At 41.6% G+C, this 14,346-nt stretch overlaps 2 gene segments (V, D, J or C); one reads left to right on the forward strand and one right to left on the reverse strand.

The window, feature by feature from the left end:
- Window positions 1–10,458: 10,458 nt before the first annotated feature.
- On the reverse strand, window positions 10,459–11,003 carry LOC129865122 (Ig kappa chain V region K29-213-like). The segment is given in 2 exon segments: window positions 10,459–10,772; window positions 10,921–11,003. Coding segments are annotated over 2 exon segments (387 nt in total).
- Window positions 11,004–12,480: 1,477 nt separating this feature from the next.
- LOC129865120 (Ig kappa-b4 chain C region-like) lies at window positions 12,481–14,098 on the forward strand. The segment is given in 2 exon segments: window positions 12,481–12,580; window positions 13,499–14,098. Coding segments are annotated over 2 exon segments (402 nt in total).
- Window positions 14,099–14,346: the final 248 nt, after the last annotated feature.

Below are 14,346 nucleotides of genomic sequence, written 5' to 3' on the forward strand. Positions count from 1 at the left end.
AAAGTAAAGATACATCAATAGAAAATTACTCAAGTAAAAGTGAAAGTCGGCCAGTAAAATACTTATTGAGTAAAAGTCTAAAAGTATTTTGTTTAAAATATACTTTACTTAAGTATCAAAGGTAAATGGAATTGCTAAAATTTACTTAAGTATCAGAAGCAAAAGTATAAATAATTTCAAAATCTTTATATTAAGCGAACCAGACGGAACAATTTTCTTTTCTTTTTTTATTGACAGATAGCCAGGGGTAAACTCCAACACTCAGACAGAATTTACAAACGAAACATTTGTGTTTAATGAGTCTGCCATATCAGAGGCAGTAGGGATGACCAGGGATGTTGTCAGGGAAAATGTATGGAGTAAAAAGTATATTATTTTCTTTATGAATATAGTGAAGTAAAAGTAAAAGTTGGCAAATATAAATAGATAGTAAAAATATAAATAGTAACATTAAAGTACAGATATCACCCCAAAACGACTTATGTAGTACTTTAAAGTATTTTTACACCACTGTAAATTCCCCAAAGTTCTGAAATTTTAAATGGCCTTGAAAAACACCATCATCAGGAGCTGAACTCTCCTCCTCATACAACGTATGAGGTGAAAAGGACTCTAGGGCAACTGAGAATGCAGAAAGGACAGAGCCAACTCTAAGTGAACTATCACCTAACTTAACAGGAGTTGATGCCGATGAACGAGAGTAGTAAGGTTTCAACAAATTCACATGAAAAAGTTGGGTGGCCTTCCTGCACTTAGGAGTTGCAATCAGACAGTTCTGTTCAGACACTTTGCGCACCTCCGTGAAAGGACCATTGAACTTAACCTGCAAAGGAGAACCTACAAATAGGTAAAAGAGCGAAAACCTGGTCACCAGAGCTAAATTGTCTACGCTCAGACCGAACGTCATAAATATGCTTAATCTTTACTTGTGCACTTTCCAGTTTCTCTTTTCCCATTTCACCAGCAGAGCACAGTCTATTACGAACACCATTGACATAATCAACTACATTTAGTGGTGGCTCTACTGTTCCCCAGCTGTCCTGCAACACAGCCAGAGGGCCACGCACTGCATGTCCAAAAAACAGATAATTTTGGACTAAATCCTATACTGTCCTGGACAACTTCTCTAGCTGCCAACAGTAACCATGGCAAACCAACACTAGAACTCTTCCAAGTCAAGGTACAGTGCCTTCGGGAAAGTATTCATAGCCCTTGACTTTTTCCACATTTTGTGACGTTACAGATTAAATCGTTTTTTCTTCTTCATAAATCTACACACAATACCCTATAATTTCAAATAAAAAACTGTAGAATTTTTTTTTTTGCACCTTCGGCGGCGGTTACAGCCTCAAGTCTTCTTGGGTATGCCGCTACAAGCTTGGCACAACATTATTTTGGGAGTTTCTTCCATTCTTCTCAGCAGATCCTCTCAAGCTCTGTCAGGTTGGATGGGGAGCGTTGCTGCACAGCTATTTTCAGGTCTCTCCAGAGATGTTCAATTGGGTTCAAGTCCAGAATCTGGCTGGGCCACTCAAGGACATTAAGAGACTTGTCCCGAAGCCACTCCTACATTGGTTGTGTACTTAGGGTATTTGTCCTGTTGGAAGGTGAACCTTCGCCCCAGTCTGAGGTCCTGAGCACTCTGGAGCAGGTTGTCATCAAGGATTTGCCTCGATCCTGATTAGTCTCCCAGTCCCTGCTGCTGAAAAACATCCCCACAGCATAATGCTGCCACCAACATGCTTCACCATAGGATGGTGCCAGGTTTTCTCCAGATGTGACGCTTGGCATCAGACTAAAGGGTTCAATCTTGGTTTCATCAGACTAGAGAATCTTGTTTCTCATGGTCTGAGAATCTTTAGGAGCCTTTTGGCAAACTCCAAGCGGGCTGTCATGTGCCTTTTGCTGAGGAGTGGCTACCATCTGGCCGCTCTACCATAAAGGCCTAATTGGTAGAGTGCTGCAGAGATGGTTGTCCTTCTGGAAGGTTCTCCCATCTCCACAGAGGAACTCTGGAGCTCTGTCAGTATGACCATCGGCTTCAGTTTGCCCGGGCAACCAGCTCTAGGAAGAGTCTTGGTGGTTCCAAACTTTTCCATTTAAGAATGATGGAGGTCACTGTGTTCTTGGGGAACTTCAATGCTGCAGACATTTTTGGTACCCCTCCCCAGTTTTGTGCCTCGACACAATCCTGTCTCTGAGTTCTACGGACAGTTCCATCTACCTCATGGCTTGGTTTTTGCTTGGCATGCACTGTCAACTGTTGGACCTTATATAGACAAGTGTGTGCCTTTCCAAATCATGCCCAGTCAATTGAATTTACCACAGGTAGACTCTAGTCAAGTTTTAGAAACATCTCAATGATGATCAATGGAAACAGGATGCACCTGAGCTCAATTTCGAGTCTCATAGCAAAGGGTCTGAATACTTATGTAAATAAGGTATTTCTGTTTTTAGATTTAAATAAATTAGAAACAATTTCTAAAAACCTGTATTCACTTCTTCATTATGGGGTATTGTGTGTAGATTGCTGAGGAAATGGTTTTATTTAATCCATTTTAGAACAAGGCTGTAACATAACTAAATGTGGAAAATGTCAAGGGGTCTGAATACTTTCCGAATGCACTGTAAGCTTTTAGTTTGACTAATGTATTGCCACTGGGGCCTGCTGGTGTAACTGCTAAACTGCTTACTGACTGTACACTGTGCTGCATGATTGTAGCGGGTTTACTAACGCGTTAGTTATATTAGCTATGTTGACTATGACGTTACTTTAGCTAATATGGTGAGCTAGCTGCGGTTATGATATGAAGGTTTAGCTAGGAAAGTTTTTTTCGCCTGGTCACAGACAGCTGATGTGTTGAACACTGAAGTCCACAAGTGAAGGGAAAATGTGAGAGGAGGAGAGCGCATAGATCCGAGAATAAATACAACGAGCTGTTTGGAATCATAAAACACGGGACGAGATGTTAAAACTGTCCATTGTGCCAATAGATGGTATGCACTCACATGAGATTTGCCGTGATGTTGACAGAGTGGCATGGGAGGTTTATTTCTTAGACTGGGTTAAGATGTCAATTTTGGGACACATCCTCAGTAGTGTGCCTTCGAATCAGTGGGTGTTTCGGCCTTTAATCACTAAACACCCTCATCAAAGGTGGCCAGCTAAAGGGTGATCAAGCCTTAGCTTGTGTCCCATGCCCAATTAAGATTTCCCACGGGACTATGCAAGGCAGGGGCGTCCTCTTCCCTGAGCCAGCCCTACAGCTGACCGCATACCTCATATGCCCTCCTCAAGTTGGAGGGATCTGAATTGGGTTCTCAGGTGGGGGTGGGGGGTCATGAAGTTATAGCCCAGCAAGGGTCCTTCCGTTTGATCCAGATCCACTGGCTGCCTCTTTCAGCTGCTTTAGAAACTGCTCTGACGGTCTGCCGCAGAGCCTGTCCATGGATTCCAAGTTCTTTCAGCAACCTGATGGTGGAAGAAGCCACGAATCCTCTGCATCCCACTTCAACTGGCCAGACTTTTGCATTCCAGCCACGCTGAGTTGCGTCTGCTGCCAACTCTGTGTAACGCAGTTTCTTACGCTCGTAGGCCTCTTCAACAGAGTTTTCCCACGGGACTGTGAGCTCTATGATGTACACAGCCTTTCGTGAAGGGGACCAGAGTACTATATCTGGCCTAAGGTTGGTAGAAGCAATCTCAGGTGGAAAGATTAGTTGCTGGCCAATATCGACAAGCATCTTCCAGTCCCGGGCCATGCCTAGGTGTCCAGTTTCTGGCTTTGTAGGAGGATGCTTGGGCCTTTTCTGTCCCTCCCGGATGAATGTTGTTGTTTTGACGGGATTGCTTGTTTTTGGAGGTAATGAATTGGTTGCACTCCTCTTGGTCTCAAGTGCTGCAGCCAGGCTCTTGAGGACCTGATTGTGCCTCCAGGTGTAGCGGCCTTGTGAGAGGCTGGTCTTGCAACCTGTCATTATATGCCTGAGAGTCGCTGGAGCTGGGCAGAGGGGGCAGGTCGGGTCCTCGCCATACCATTACCGTTTTTTGGTGATGGAAGCACATCATAAACAGCTCTTATGATGAAGCTGATGTTGCTTGCCTCCATTTGCCAAAGCTCACTCCAGTTGATCTTTCTCCTCTCCAGGCCTTCCCACCGCGTCCATTGCCCTTGTTTAGCAAGAGTATGTGGCTACAAAAGGGAACTGTTTGCATGTGATCAGGGGTGTATTCATTCCGCCGATTCTGTTGAAAAACACTTCTTAAACGGAAGGAAACGGAGCGAAACGTGAATAAACATACATTAATTTGTGCAATAGAAACTATTGTTTGCTGTCACGCCTGCTCCCGCTCTTCCTCCCCCTGGCACTCGAGGGCGCCAGGATCCCCAGCATTACACACTCAAGCCACCATCAGTACGCACACCTGCCTTCCCTCCGTCACGCACATCAGCGATCATTGGACTCACATGGACTCAATTACTCGTGTCATTACCTTCCCTATATCTGTCTGTTCCCAAGCTCTGTTCCCTGCTTCGGGATTGATTGTCTCATGTCCGTGTTCCGACGATGTTCCTGTCTTGCTTCCTTGTCTGTTCCCTAATAAATGTCTCCCCGTACCTGCTTCTCCTGTCCGGCGTCAGTCCTTACAGTTTGCCAGAGGCGGGACCAAGTCATTGTTTTACAAGTCACAAGTAAGTCTCAAGTCTTAGTACTCAAGTCCCTAGTCAAGACAGGCAAGTCCGAGTCAAGTCTCAAGTCAAGACCGTCAAATATCAAGTCAAGTCTCAAGTCCTAAACGTTGAGTTTCGAATCCTAAACAAGTCATAATTATTTTTTATTTTTTTATTTTATTTCACCTTTATTTAACCAGGTAAGCTAGTTGAGAACAAGTTCTCATTTACAACTGCGACCTGGCCAAGATAAAGCAAAGCAGTGTGATACAGACAACAACACAGAGTTACACATGGAATAAACAAGCGTACGGTCAACACAATAGGAAAAAAAAGAGAGTCTATATACAGTGTGTGCAAATGGCATGAGGAGGTATGGCAATAAATAGGCCATAGTAGCAAAGTAATTACAATTTAGCAGATTAACACTGAAGTGATAGATGAACAGATGATGATGAGCAGATGATGGTGTGTAAGTAGCGATACCGGTGTGCAAAAGAGCAGCAAAGTAAATAAAAACAATATGGGGATGAGGTAGGTAGATTGGGTGGGCTATTTACAGATGGACTATGTAAAGCTGCAGCTATCGGTTAGCTGCTCAGATAGCTGATGCTTAAAGTTAGTGAAGGAAATGTTAGTCTCCAGCTTCAGCGATTTTTGCAATTCGTTCCAATCACTGGCAGCAGAGAACTGGAAGGAAAGGCGGCCAAATCAGGTGTTGGCGTTGGGGATGATCAGTGAGATATACCTGCTGGAACGTGTGCTACGGGTGGGTGTTGTTATCGTGACCAGTGAGCTGAGATAAGGCGGAGCTTTACCTAGCATAGACTTGTAGATGACCTGGAGCCAGTGGGTCTGGCGACGAATATGTAGCGAGGGCCAGCCGACTGGAGCATACAGGTCGCAGTGGTGGGTGGTATATGGCGCTTTGGTAACAAAATGGATGGCACTGTGATGGACTGCATCCAATTTGCTGAGTAGAGTATTGGAAGCTATTTTATAGATGACATCGCCGAAGTCGAGGATCGGTAGGATAGTCAGTTTTACAAGGGTAAGTTTGACGACGTGAGTGAAGGAGGCTTTGTTGTGAAATAGAAAGCCGATTCTAGATTTGATTTTGTATTGGAGATGTTTGATATGAGTCTGGAAGGAGAGTTTACAGTCTAGCCAGACACCTAGGTATTTGTAATGTCCACGTATTCTAGGTCAGAACCGTCCAGAGTAGTGATGCTAGTCGGGCGGGCGGGTGCAGGCAGCGAACGGTTGAAAAGCATGCATTTGGTTTTGCTAGCGTTTAAGAGCAGTTGGAGGCCACGGAAGGAGTGTTGTATGGCATTGAACCTCGTTTGGAGGTTAGTTAACCTCTAACGAGCCTCAACCCCGGATCCGGGATCACCCCCCACCCCCCCCCCCCCCCCACACTGATTAGCATCGCTAGCATAGCGTCACAATTAAATAGTAGCATCTAAATATCATTAAATCACAAGTCCAAGACACCTAATGAAAGATACAGATCTTGTGAATAAAGCCACCATTTCAGATTTTTAAAATGTTTTACAGGGAAGACACAATATGTAAATCTATTAGCTAACCACGTTAGCAAAGGACACGATTTGTTTACTCCCAAAAGTTTTTTCATGCGTCAGTAGCTATCACTAATTCGACTAAATAAAAAAATATATAGCCACTAACCAAGAAACAACTTCATAAGATGACAGTCTGATAACATATTTATGGTATAGCATAGTTTTTTTTTGGAAAAATTTGCATTTTTCAGGTATAAATCACAGTTCTACATTGCAGCTGCAATCTGAAATAGTGCTGACCCAGCCAGAACAATTACAGAGACCAACGTCATATAACGAATTACTCATCTTAAAACATTTCAGAAAAATACACAGCGTACAGATATTGAAAGCCCAACATCTGGTGAATCCAAACAATATTTCAGATTTATTAAATGTTTTATAACGAAAACAAAATGTAGCGCTAAATTAGCATAGCTATACCAGGCAGATTCGGCTAGGCGCCCACGGCCAGTTCACATGCACAACAGATATGATATAACATCGTAAATTGGGTCTTACTATGGCTGATCTTTCATCAGAATGTTGATCAAAGTGTCCTTTGTCAAGATGAGTCGTTGGTTCCGTTCAGAATTGTTCCTTTCCCACTCCATTTAGCACAGGTACTGGTCGAGTGGCACGGATCTCTCAAACGTAAATAAAATCAGACAACGGAACACCACAAAACTCCCGAAAAAATTCAAATAATCTGATTAAACTATATTGAAAAAACATACATTACGATGATATGGTCACATGTATCAAACAAAATTCGACACGGAGATAGTTTTCATCCATAACGCCAGCAAAACAGTACACAATCGCAGCTCCAACTCGTGCGAATCAGAAAACCGGAAGTTGTCGGTCACGCCAAAGAAATAGGTCTTATTTCACGTCAGTACCAGATAAACAAAGAATTTCTCCTCTGACGTCCTCTTGACACCCAGAGGAAGGCGAATGAAGTGTGTTTCTGGTCATAGGGGTCATGACCATATATAGGCAGAGCGTTGAAGCGAGCATAGATTTCTTGCATTCTACTTCTTGGTCAGGGAAAGTGCTGTCAAATGACTTGTGTATCACTCAGAGACAACGGTTTTAGAAACTAGAGATTGTTTTCTTTCCAATGGTATTATTTATATGCATATAGTAAGAGCAATAATTGAATAAGAGGCAGTTTAATCTGTAGAGCAAATTATGCTAATGGGAAAATAGCACCCCCTGTATTCTCAAGAAGTTAACACAGTGTCCAAAGAAGGGCCAGATGTATACAGAATGGTGTCGTCTGAGTAGAGGTGGATCAGGGAATCACCAGTAGAAAGAGCGACATCGTTGATATATACAGAGAAAAGAGTCGGCCCGAGAATTGAACCCTGTGGTACCCCCATAGAGACTGCCAGAGGTCCGTACATCAGGCCCTCCGATTTGACACACTGAACTCTATCTGCGAAGTAGTTGGTGAACCAGGCGAGGCAGTCATTTGAGAAACCAAGGCTATTGAGTTTGCCAATAAGAATACGGTGATTGACAGAGTCGAAATCCTTGGCCAGGTCGATGAAGACGGCTGCACAGTACTGTCTCTTATCGATGGCGGTTATGATATCCCCCTTTGAAGAGGGGGATGACCTCGGCAGCTTTCCAATCTTTAGGGATCTCGGACGAAATGGACAGAGAGGTTGAACAGACTGGTGATAGGGGTTGCAACAATGGCGGCGGATAATTTTAGAAATAGAGGGTCCAGATTGTCTAGCCCAGCTGATTTGTACAGGTCCAGGTTTTGCAGCTCTTTCAGAACATCTGCAATCTGGATTTGGATGAAGGAGAAGCTGGGGAGGCTCGGCAAGTAGCTGCGAGGGGTGCGGAGCTGTTGGCCGGGGTTGGGGTAGCCAGGAGGAAAGCATGGCCAGCCGTAGAGAAATGCTTATTGAAATTTTTGATTATCATGGATTTATCGGTGGTGACCGTGTCACCTAGCCTCAGTGCAGTGGGCAGCTGGGAGGAGGTGCTCTTGTTCTCCATGGACTTTACAGTGTCTCAAAACATTTTGGAGTTAGAGCTACAGGATGCAAATTTCTGTTTGAAAAAGCTAGCCTTTTGCTTTCCTGACTGACTGTGTGTATTGGTTACTGACTTCCCTGAACAGTTGCATATCGCAGGGACTATTCGATGCTATTGCAGTCCGCCACAGGATGTTTTTGTAATGGTCAAGGCAGTCAGGTCTGGAGTGAACCAAGGGCTATATCTGTTCTTAGTTATACATTTTTTGAAAGGGGCATGCTTATTTAAGACTATCGAGGATCGATAGTCGATCACCATCGAGGCGCAATCGGGCGATGTAGGCTTGTCCACAATCGCCCAATTTTAACACACACACACACACTCTCTGTGTGGTTACAGTAGGCTAACGTATGCCAATGGTTTTAGGAACAGCAGTAAAATCAGGCAGGATTTAGGCTACCAACTGCCTAGCCAGTTGTAGCTCAATCTTGGGTGCAATGATCACGTTCCCGCACTGACTGACTGTGTGGAGGCTCATTGATTTAACGTTATGTTAGCCTACATGATACACTATTAAAGTAATAAAATATATAGCTGTCGGCTATATTAGCCACGATTTATCGTTCTTTGTGCAGCTTCAAATTGTCGCGCCTCCGTCTGTTAGTTTCTTCCCTCATGTTTTGCAAGTTGCAATCCGTTTAATATTGATACATCGTTGTCTTTATATCCGAAAATAATAATTTTACGTATCATCTTTCCAAGGGCTCCATCTGAATTCACCTTCCGACGTTCCTCTGCATTGCCACACACAACTTTTTCTCAGCTGGCACAATTTCATTGGCTGCTGTCCGATTCAAACTGTAATCCATTAAATGAAGAGTTGATGCGCTGCACACTTTTTCTAACGGCATTATTTTTAATATTTGGGCTTGGGGAGGGTATCAAGTCAGGTCGAGTCAAAAGGCTCAAGAGTCCATGTCAAGTCACGATTCATTGGTGTTAAAGTCAAAGTCGAGTTGCGGGTCATCATATTTGTGACTCGAGTCTGACTCGAGTCCAAGTCATGTGACTCGAGTCCACACCTCTGCAGTTTGCAACTGTTGGACTAATGATTACACCATAGGTTAGCTAGATGCAGGCAAGAGGGTGCAAGGCGGTATTGAATGTGTCACTGTCTGTCCATGTGTCACTGTCAGTCACCACAAACCTTTCTCTCGAGCTACGTTGAATTAATAGGCCAGGTTGTAGGAACCTCATGATGGGCATAGGGAAAATGCAAGTAATATTTAGTAGCATAAACCAATCTATGTGAAACTGGGTGAATGTAATATCAATGACAGTCATCCAATATGCTGTAATAGAGATAAGGCCATGCTCATAAAAAAAAGAATCATCCTCCCTCATCTTAAATGGTACCGCCGCCACTGTTTAGTTCAGTCAGTGGTCCATGTCACTGTCTCTTCCCCTTGGCTGAACATCTGGTGACAGTGCTGTTCTATTCTGGGACAAGCAGAACCACCCAGCCCTGTCTATGTAAATCTCAGTTTCACTCCTACAGTTCCCAGTCTACCAGTTAACCAGTTTCCCTCCCTGAAATACCCTGGACTGGGACTGATGTGAGGGAGGTGACTGATGTTAACCTCTATGGTGGATTCAGGGAGGGACACATAAAAGATAAGGCACCAAGTAATTAATGACAGATAAAAAAAAGATTATACTTCACGATGATAGTGTGTAGTGTATGTCTCCACGTAAATGTGTCTCATGTTTGAGCCCAGCATCATGTCTCATTCACAGATCTAACAGCTCATGAAAAGGGTTAATACATGCTAGATGATCACATCAATAACTGGTGGTGAAGTGCATGTAGGGATTTGGTTTGAGGGGCTGATGATGATTTAACATCACTTTTCTTTTACTTCTGTAGATCTTACTCTGCATATGGACTGGTAATGTGTTTCAAAACGTCTAATAACTTTCATACACACTTTCAGTTCATTACCAATATAACAAGATACAACCATGATGATGATATTAATGGCGATGATGATGAGGACGATAATGAGGACGTTGGAGAACGTGTGATTTGTATCATGCGTTCTAACCATATTCAAAGTTGACCTGATCAGTGTTCAATGTCATTGTCTCTTACTGCAGTAGGTCCAACCTGTAGCAGTACAGTCACTGTGCAGTCTGACTGAGGGAGGTTTTTGTACGGCTCTGTATCACTGTGTGAACTCTCCACTACTGTGGTAACTCTGACAGTAGTAATCTCCTGCATCTTCAGTCTGGACACTGATGGTCAGAGTGAAGTCACTACGAGTTCCACTGCCACTGAATCTCGATGGAGTCCCAGACTGAAGTGTTGTAGCACGGTAAATAAGGAGTTTAGGAGCTCCTCCAGGTTTCTGGTGGTACCAGGCTAAAAAGTCATTGTTGTGAACATTACTGCTGGTTTTACAGTTCAGAGAGACTGTCTGTTCTGGGACAACAGCTTTCACTGCCGGAGTCTGTGTCACAACGTACTGTCCTCTGGATTCTGAAAAATATAGTAAAAACATTTATAAGAATGAAATGTTACATATAGTAATGAATAGTTCTGAATATAAATATTAACGTTGATATACTGTACATGTAAACACTGTAGATTTAATTAATTTGCAATAATACATTCTGAAAATGTTAACCTTCTATGTAGAAAACAAGTGTCCAGATGAAGATGGTGATAAAAGTCATGGTTGCTGTGGGTTCTGTTGTCATGAAGGACAGCTCTCAGTCACGAAGTGTTAAACTCACAGGGATATAAATGCTCTTAGAGCAGCGGAGCAGATGCATTATGCAAATTAATGTTTCAAATCTATTTCAGTTTCCAAGTAGGCTCCCATTAGAATATATTTTGTCCTGCATGAGCTTTCCTTTATAACAACTAGGTGGTGCTTATATTTGTCCTATTTCACGCATGTGTGAATTAAAAATGTTTATTTTTTTATATCCCAACTCCCCCTGAGACAGCCTCGGAGAGTGGGGTCACAGCCAAGATCTGCCATTATCAACTGCGACCCTGGAGCAATTAAGGTTAAGTGCCTTGCTAAAGGGAACATCGACAGATGTTTCACCGTGTCGGCCTGGGGATTTGAACTAGCAACCTTTCGGTTACTAGCCCAACACTGTAACCGCTAGCTGCATGTCACCCCTTTAATAACATCAAACAGCAACTTTTTACTAAGATAACTAATGTATGGCAACTTTTATGTCACACCACAATTATATTTTGATTCTGATGATGATCAGATATAATGAACTGTCTGTTCACTCATGCTTGGTCTCTGATGTAAGTTCCTCTAATCAGTTAGTGAACACTTCTCTAAACTAAAGCTGGTAGGATTCCTCTGGTAGTGTTGTCTGTCCTCTGTGACTTTACCACCACTGTTAAATCTGAGATCAACATGTTTAATAAAGGAATATACAACATGATCACTATCACTACTGCTGCTGTTGTCTTTTATATGGACAATATGGAGGAATACTAGCAACACTGATCTGATGCTGGACTGTACCTCCAGACTAGGAGAACACCTGATACACAGAGGAAGGAAAACAATACTAATATCTGGATTTAAGACACAATTCATATTTTTATTACCTAGAAACAGCTAATATGAAGTGTTTGTTCTACCTGGAAGATGTTAAAGTGTATTTGTGTTGATTATGATTCTGTATGAGTGATCTTCACTGTAACAACTGCAACATCACAGCACAGAGAGGTTTTTGTACCAGCAGTAATAGGGATTGTATCACTGTGGTGGACTTTTGGTAGCGGCACCAGACTTGATGTTGGAAGTAAGTAAACAAAAAAAATCTACATTTTATTCACCTTTTGATGTTGTGTTTCAAGTTCTCCATTATTTTTGCCTCAATATTGAGGATAATTTTTTTTTTTTAAGATTTCAAAAACAATACACAAGGCCTACACGTACTATGGCCAATTTGAATACAAAAGTTATTTCATCTAATCAAATTTGACCAATATTTTCTAAAGATTAAAGTGATTAGCCTGCATCTTAGATTAGTTGTATGAATAAACATACTGCACCTTGTAGGAAATATATAGTAAACAGTAGGTTTCTGCTCAATGTTAAGGAAAACGAAATAAAAAACACTTTATTTAAAATTGAATAGATTAAATAATTTCTGAAATGTATTCATACTATAGCTGAGTTAATTATTTGAACCACAGTCTAAAGGAATTAAGAGTGCCAAACATGCAGGAGGTTTTTGCACGAGCAGCAATAGGGATTGTATCACTGTGGTACACTTTTGGTAGCGGCACCAGACTCGATGTTGGAAGTAAGTAACAAGCTCTTTAATATTTCTTTCAGATAATTTTTGGGGGGATTTTTTTTGTGAAACTCCATCTCTATGAAAATGTTGCTTTTTTACATATTTACTTCCGAAAAAAATATATTTTTTCTATTACTTTTGACTAAACCTTCTTTCAAATAAAATGTTATTTAAGTAAAATGTTCAAATGTAGGTGTTAAGTTAAATGTGTGGTTTGATCGATTGCAGAGGATAGTTCTAGTATGATAACTATTTAATAATATGGAATATAGTTGTTGCATTGTGTATTACTGTTTGTGTGCGATTTTTTATTTATATTTGTATTATCTTTAACTCAAATATTTTTGGTTAAATGTAGCTTTTGACAGAGCCTTCTTTCAAATAAATATTTATTGAATCAAAATGATAAATTGTAGGTTTATTTGTATGTCTGATTTGTATAATTGCAGAATATCACTCCTAATTCTGGTATAATAACTAATAGTATTGTATATAGTATTCATCATTGTTGCATTGTGTTCATGGTAGACTTCATTGTTAGTGTGAAGACAAAGGGTCTCAGTTATGGTTGTAACTGACTTCATAATCCAACATGGATGATATGTGATGAAAATACTATGAATATGAGCAGGCTGTTCTGATCAAATCCATTCCTGAACAATATCTGTATAACATGTATAACTGACACCGTATGACTAGTAACTCTAGTTATTTAAACACTTTCTACTTGTTTGGTTCATAAATCTGCTTTATATCATATTACTTTAGTGTTTCTCCACATCTTTTAAACAATCCAACTTCTACATTAATATTTAGATGGCATTTCCAATTCACTTTATTTTGTTGTGTCCTTTGCTGAAGGTAATCTCTTACTGTAGCTGTACTTGATGTAGTTACTTAGTTGATGTGTTCTGTTTGTTCCAGGTAACAGTGCCCCCACCCTCACCGTCCTGCCCCCCTCTAGTGAGGAGCTGTCCAGTACAACAACAGCCACACTGACGTGTCTGGCCAACAAGGGTTTCCCCTCAGACTGGACCTTGAGCTGGAAAGTGGACGGGACCAGCAAGAACCAGAAGACCAGTCTCGGGGTCCTGGAGAAGGACGGTCTGTACAGCTGGAGCAGCACCCTGACTCTCACTGGCCAGGAGTGGACCAAGGCAGGAGAGGTGACCTGTGAAGCCCAGCAGAAATCCCAGACTCCAGTCACCAAGACCTTGAGGAAGGCTGACTGTTTTGGGTAGGACCCCTCAGTCACACACCCCTGTGGAGAGAGGCTGCTGGTTCCTCTGCTTTGACTCTGTTCTGAGATCAGATGTTCTCTGTCTTTTGATCACTGACATGTTGACTAACAGGGGGCTTTGCTTGAGTTCATGTATCAATCCTCTCTGTAGACTGAGATTGTGTCAGTGTTAAATTTGATGAGTTCTGTTCTGAGTTCTGTTTTATTACTATTAGATACTGTAGGAATGATTGCTTTGATGCTTTGATGAATAGATGAAAATAAATATTTCCCTTTGGAACACATATTTCTGTTGTCTTTTTAAATAATTAAACTACAGTCTTAAATGTTGTTGAATGGTATTGACATATATTAATAAAGCCTGATTCACAGTTTCTTTGAAAACTATCAGACCAAAATGTCACTGCTTAGTTATTTATGTTCTCACTTGAAACCACATCATCTTCAACCAGCAAATCAAATCAAATCAAATGTTACTAGTCACATGCGCCGAATACAACAGATGTAGAACTTACAGAGAAATGCTTACTTA

The sequence above is a fragment of the Salvelinus fontinalis genome, chromosome 11, assembly GCF_029448725.1.
Source record: "Salvelinus fontinalis isolate EN_2023a chromosome 11, ASM2944872v1, whole genome shotgun sequence".
NCBI classification, from domain to species: domain Eukaryota; kingdom Metazoa; phylum Chordata; class Actinopteri; order Salmoniformes; family Salmonidae; genus Salvelinus; species Salvelinus fontinalis.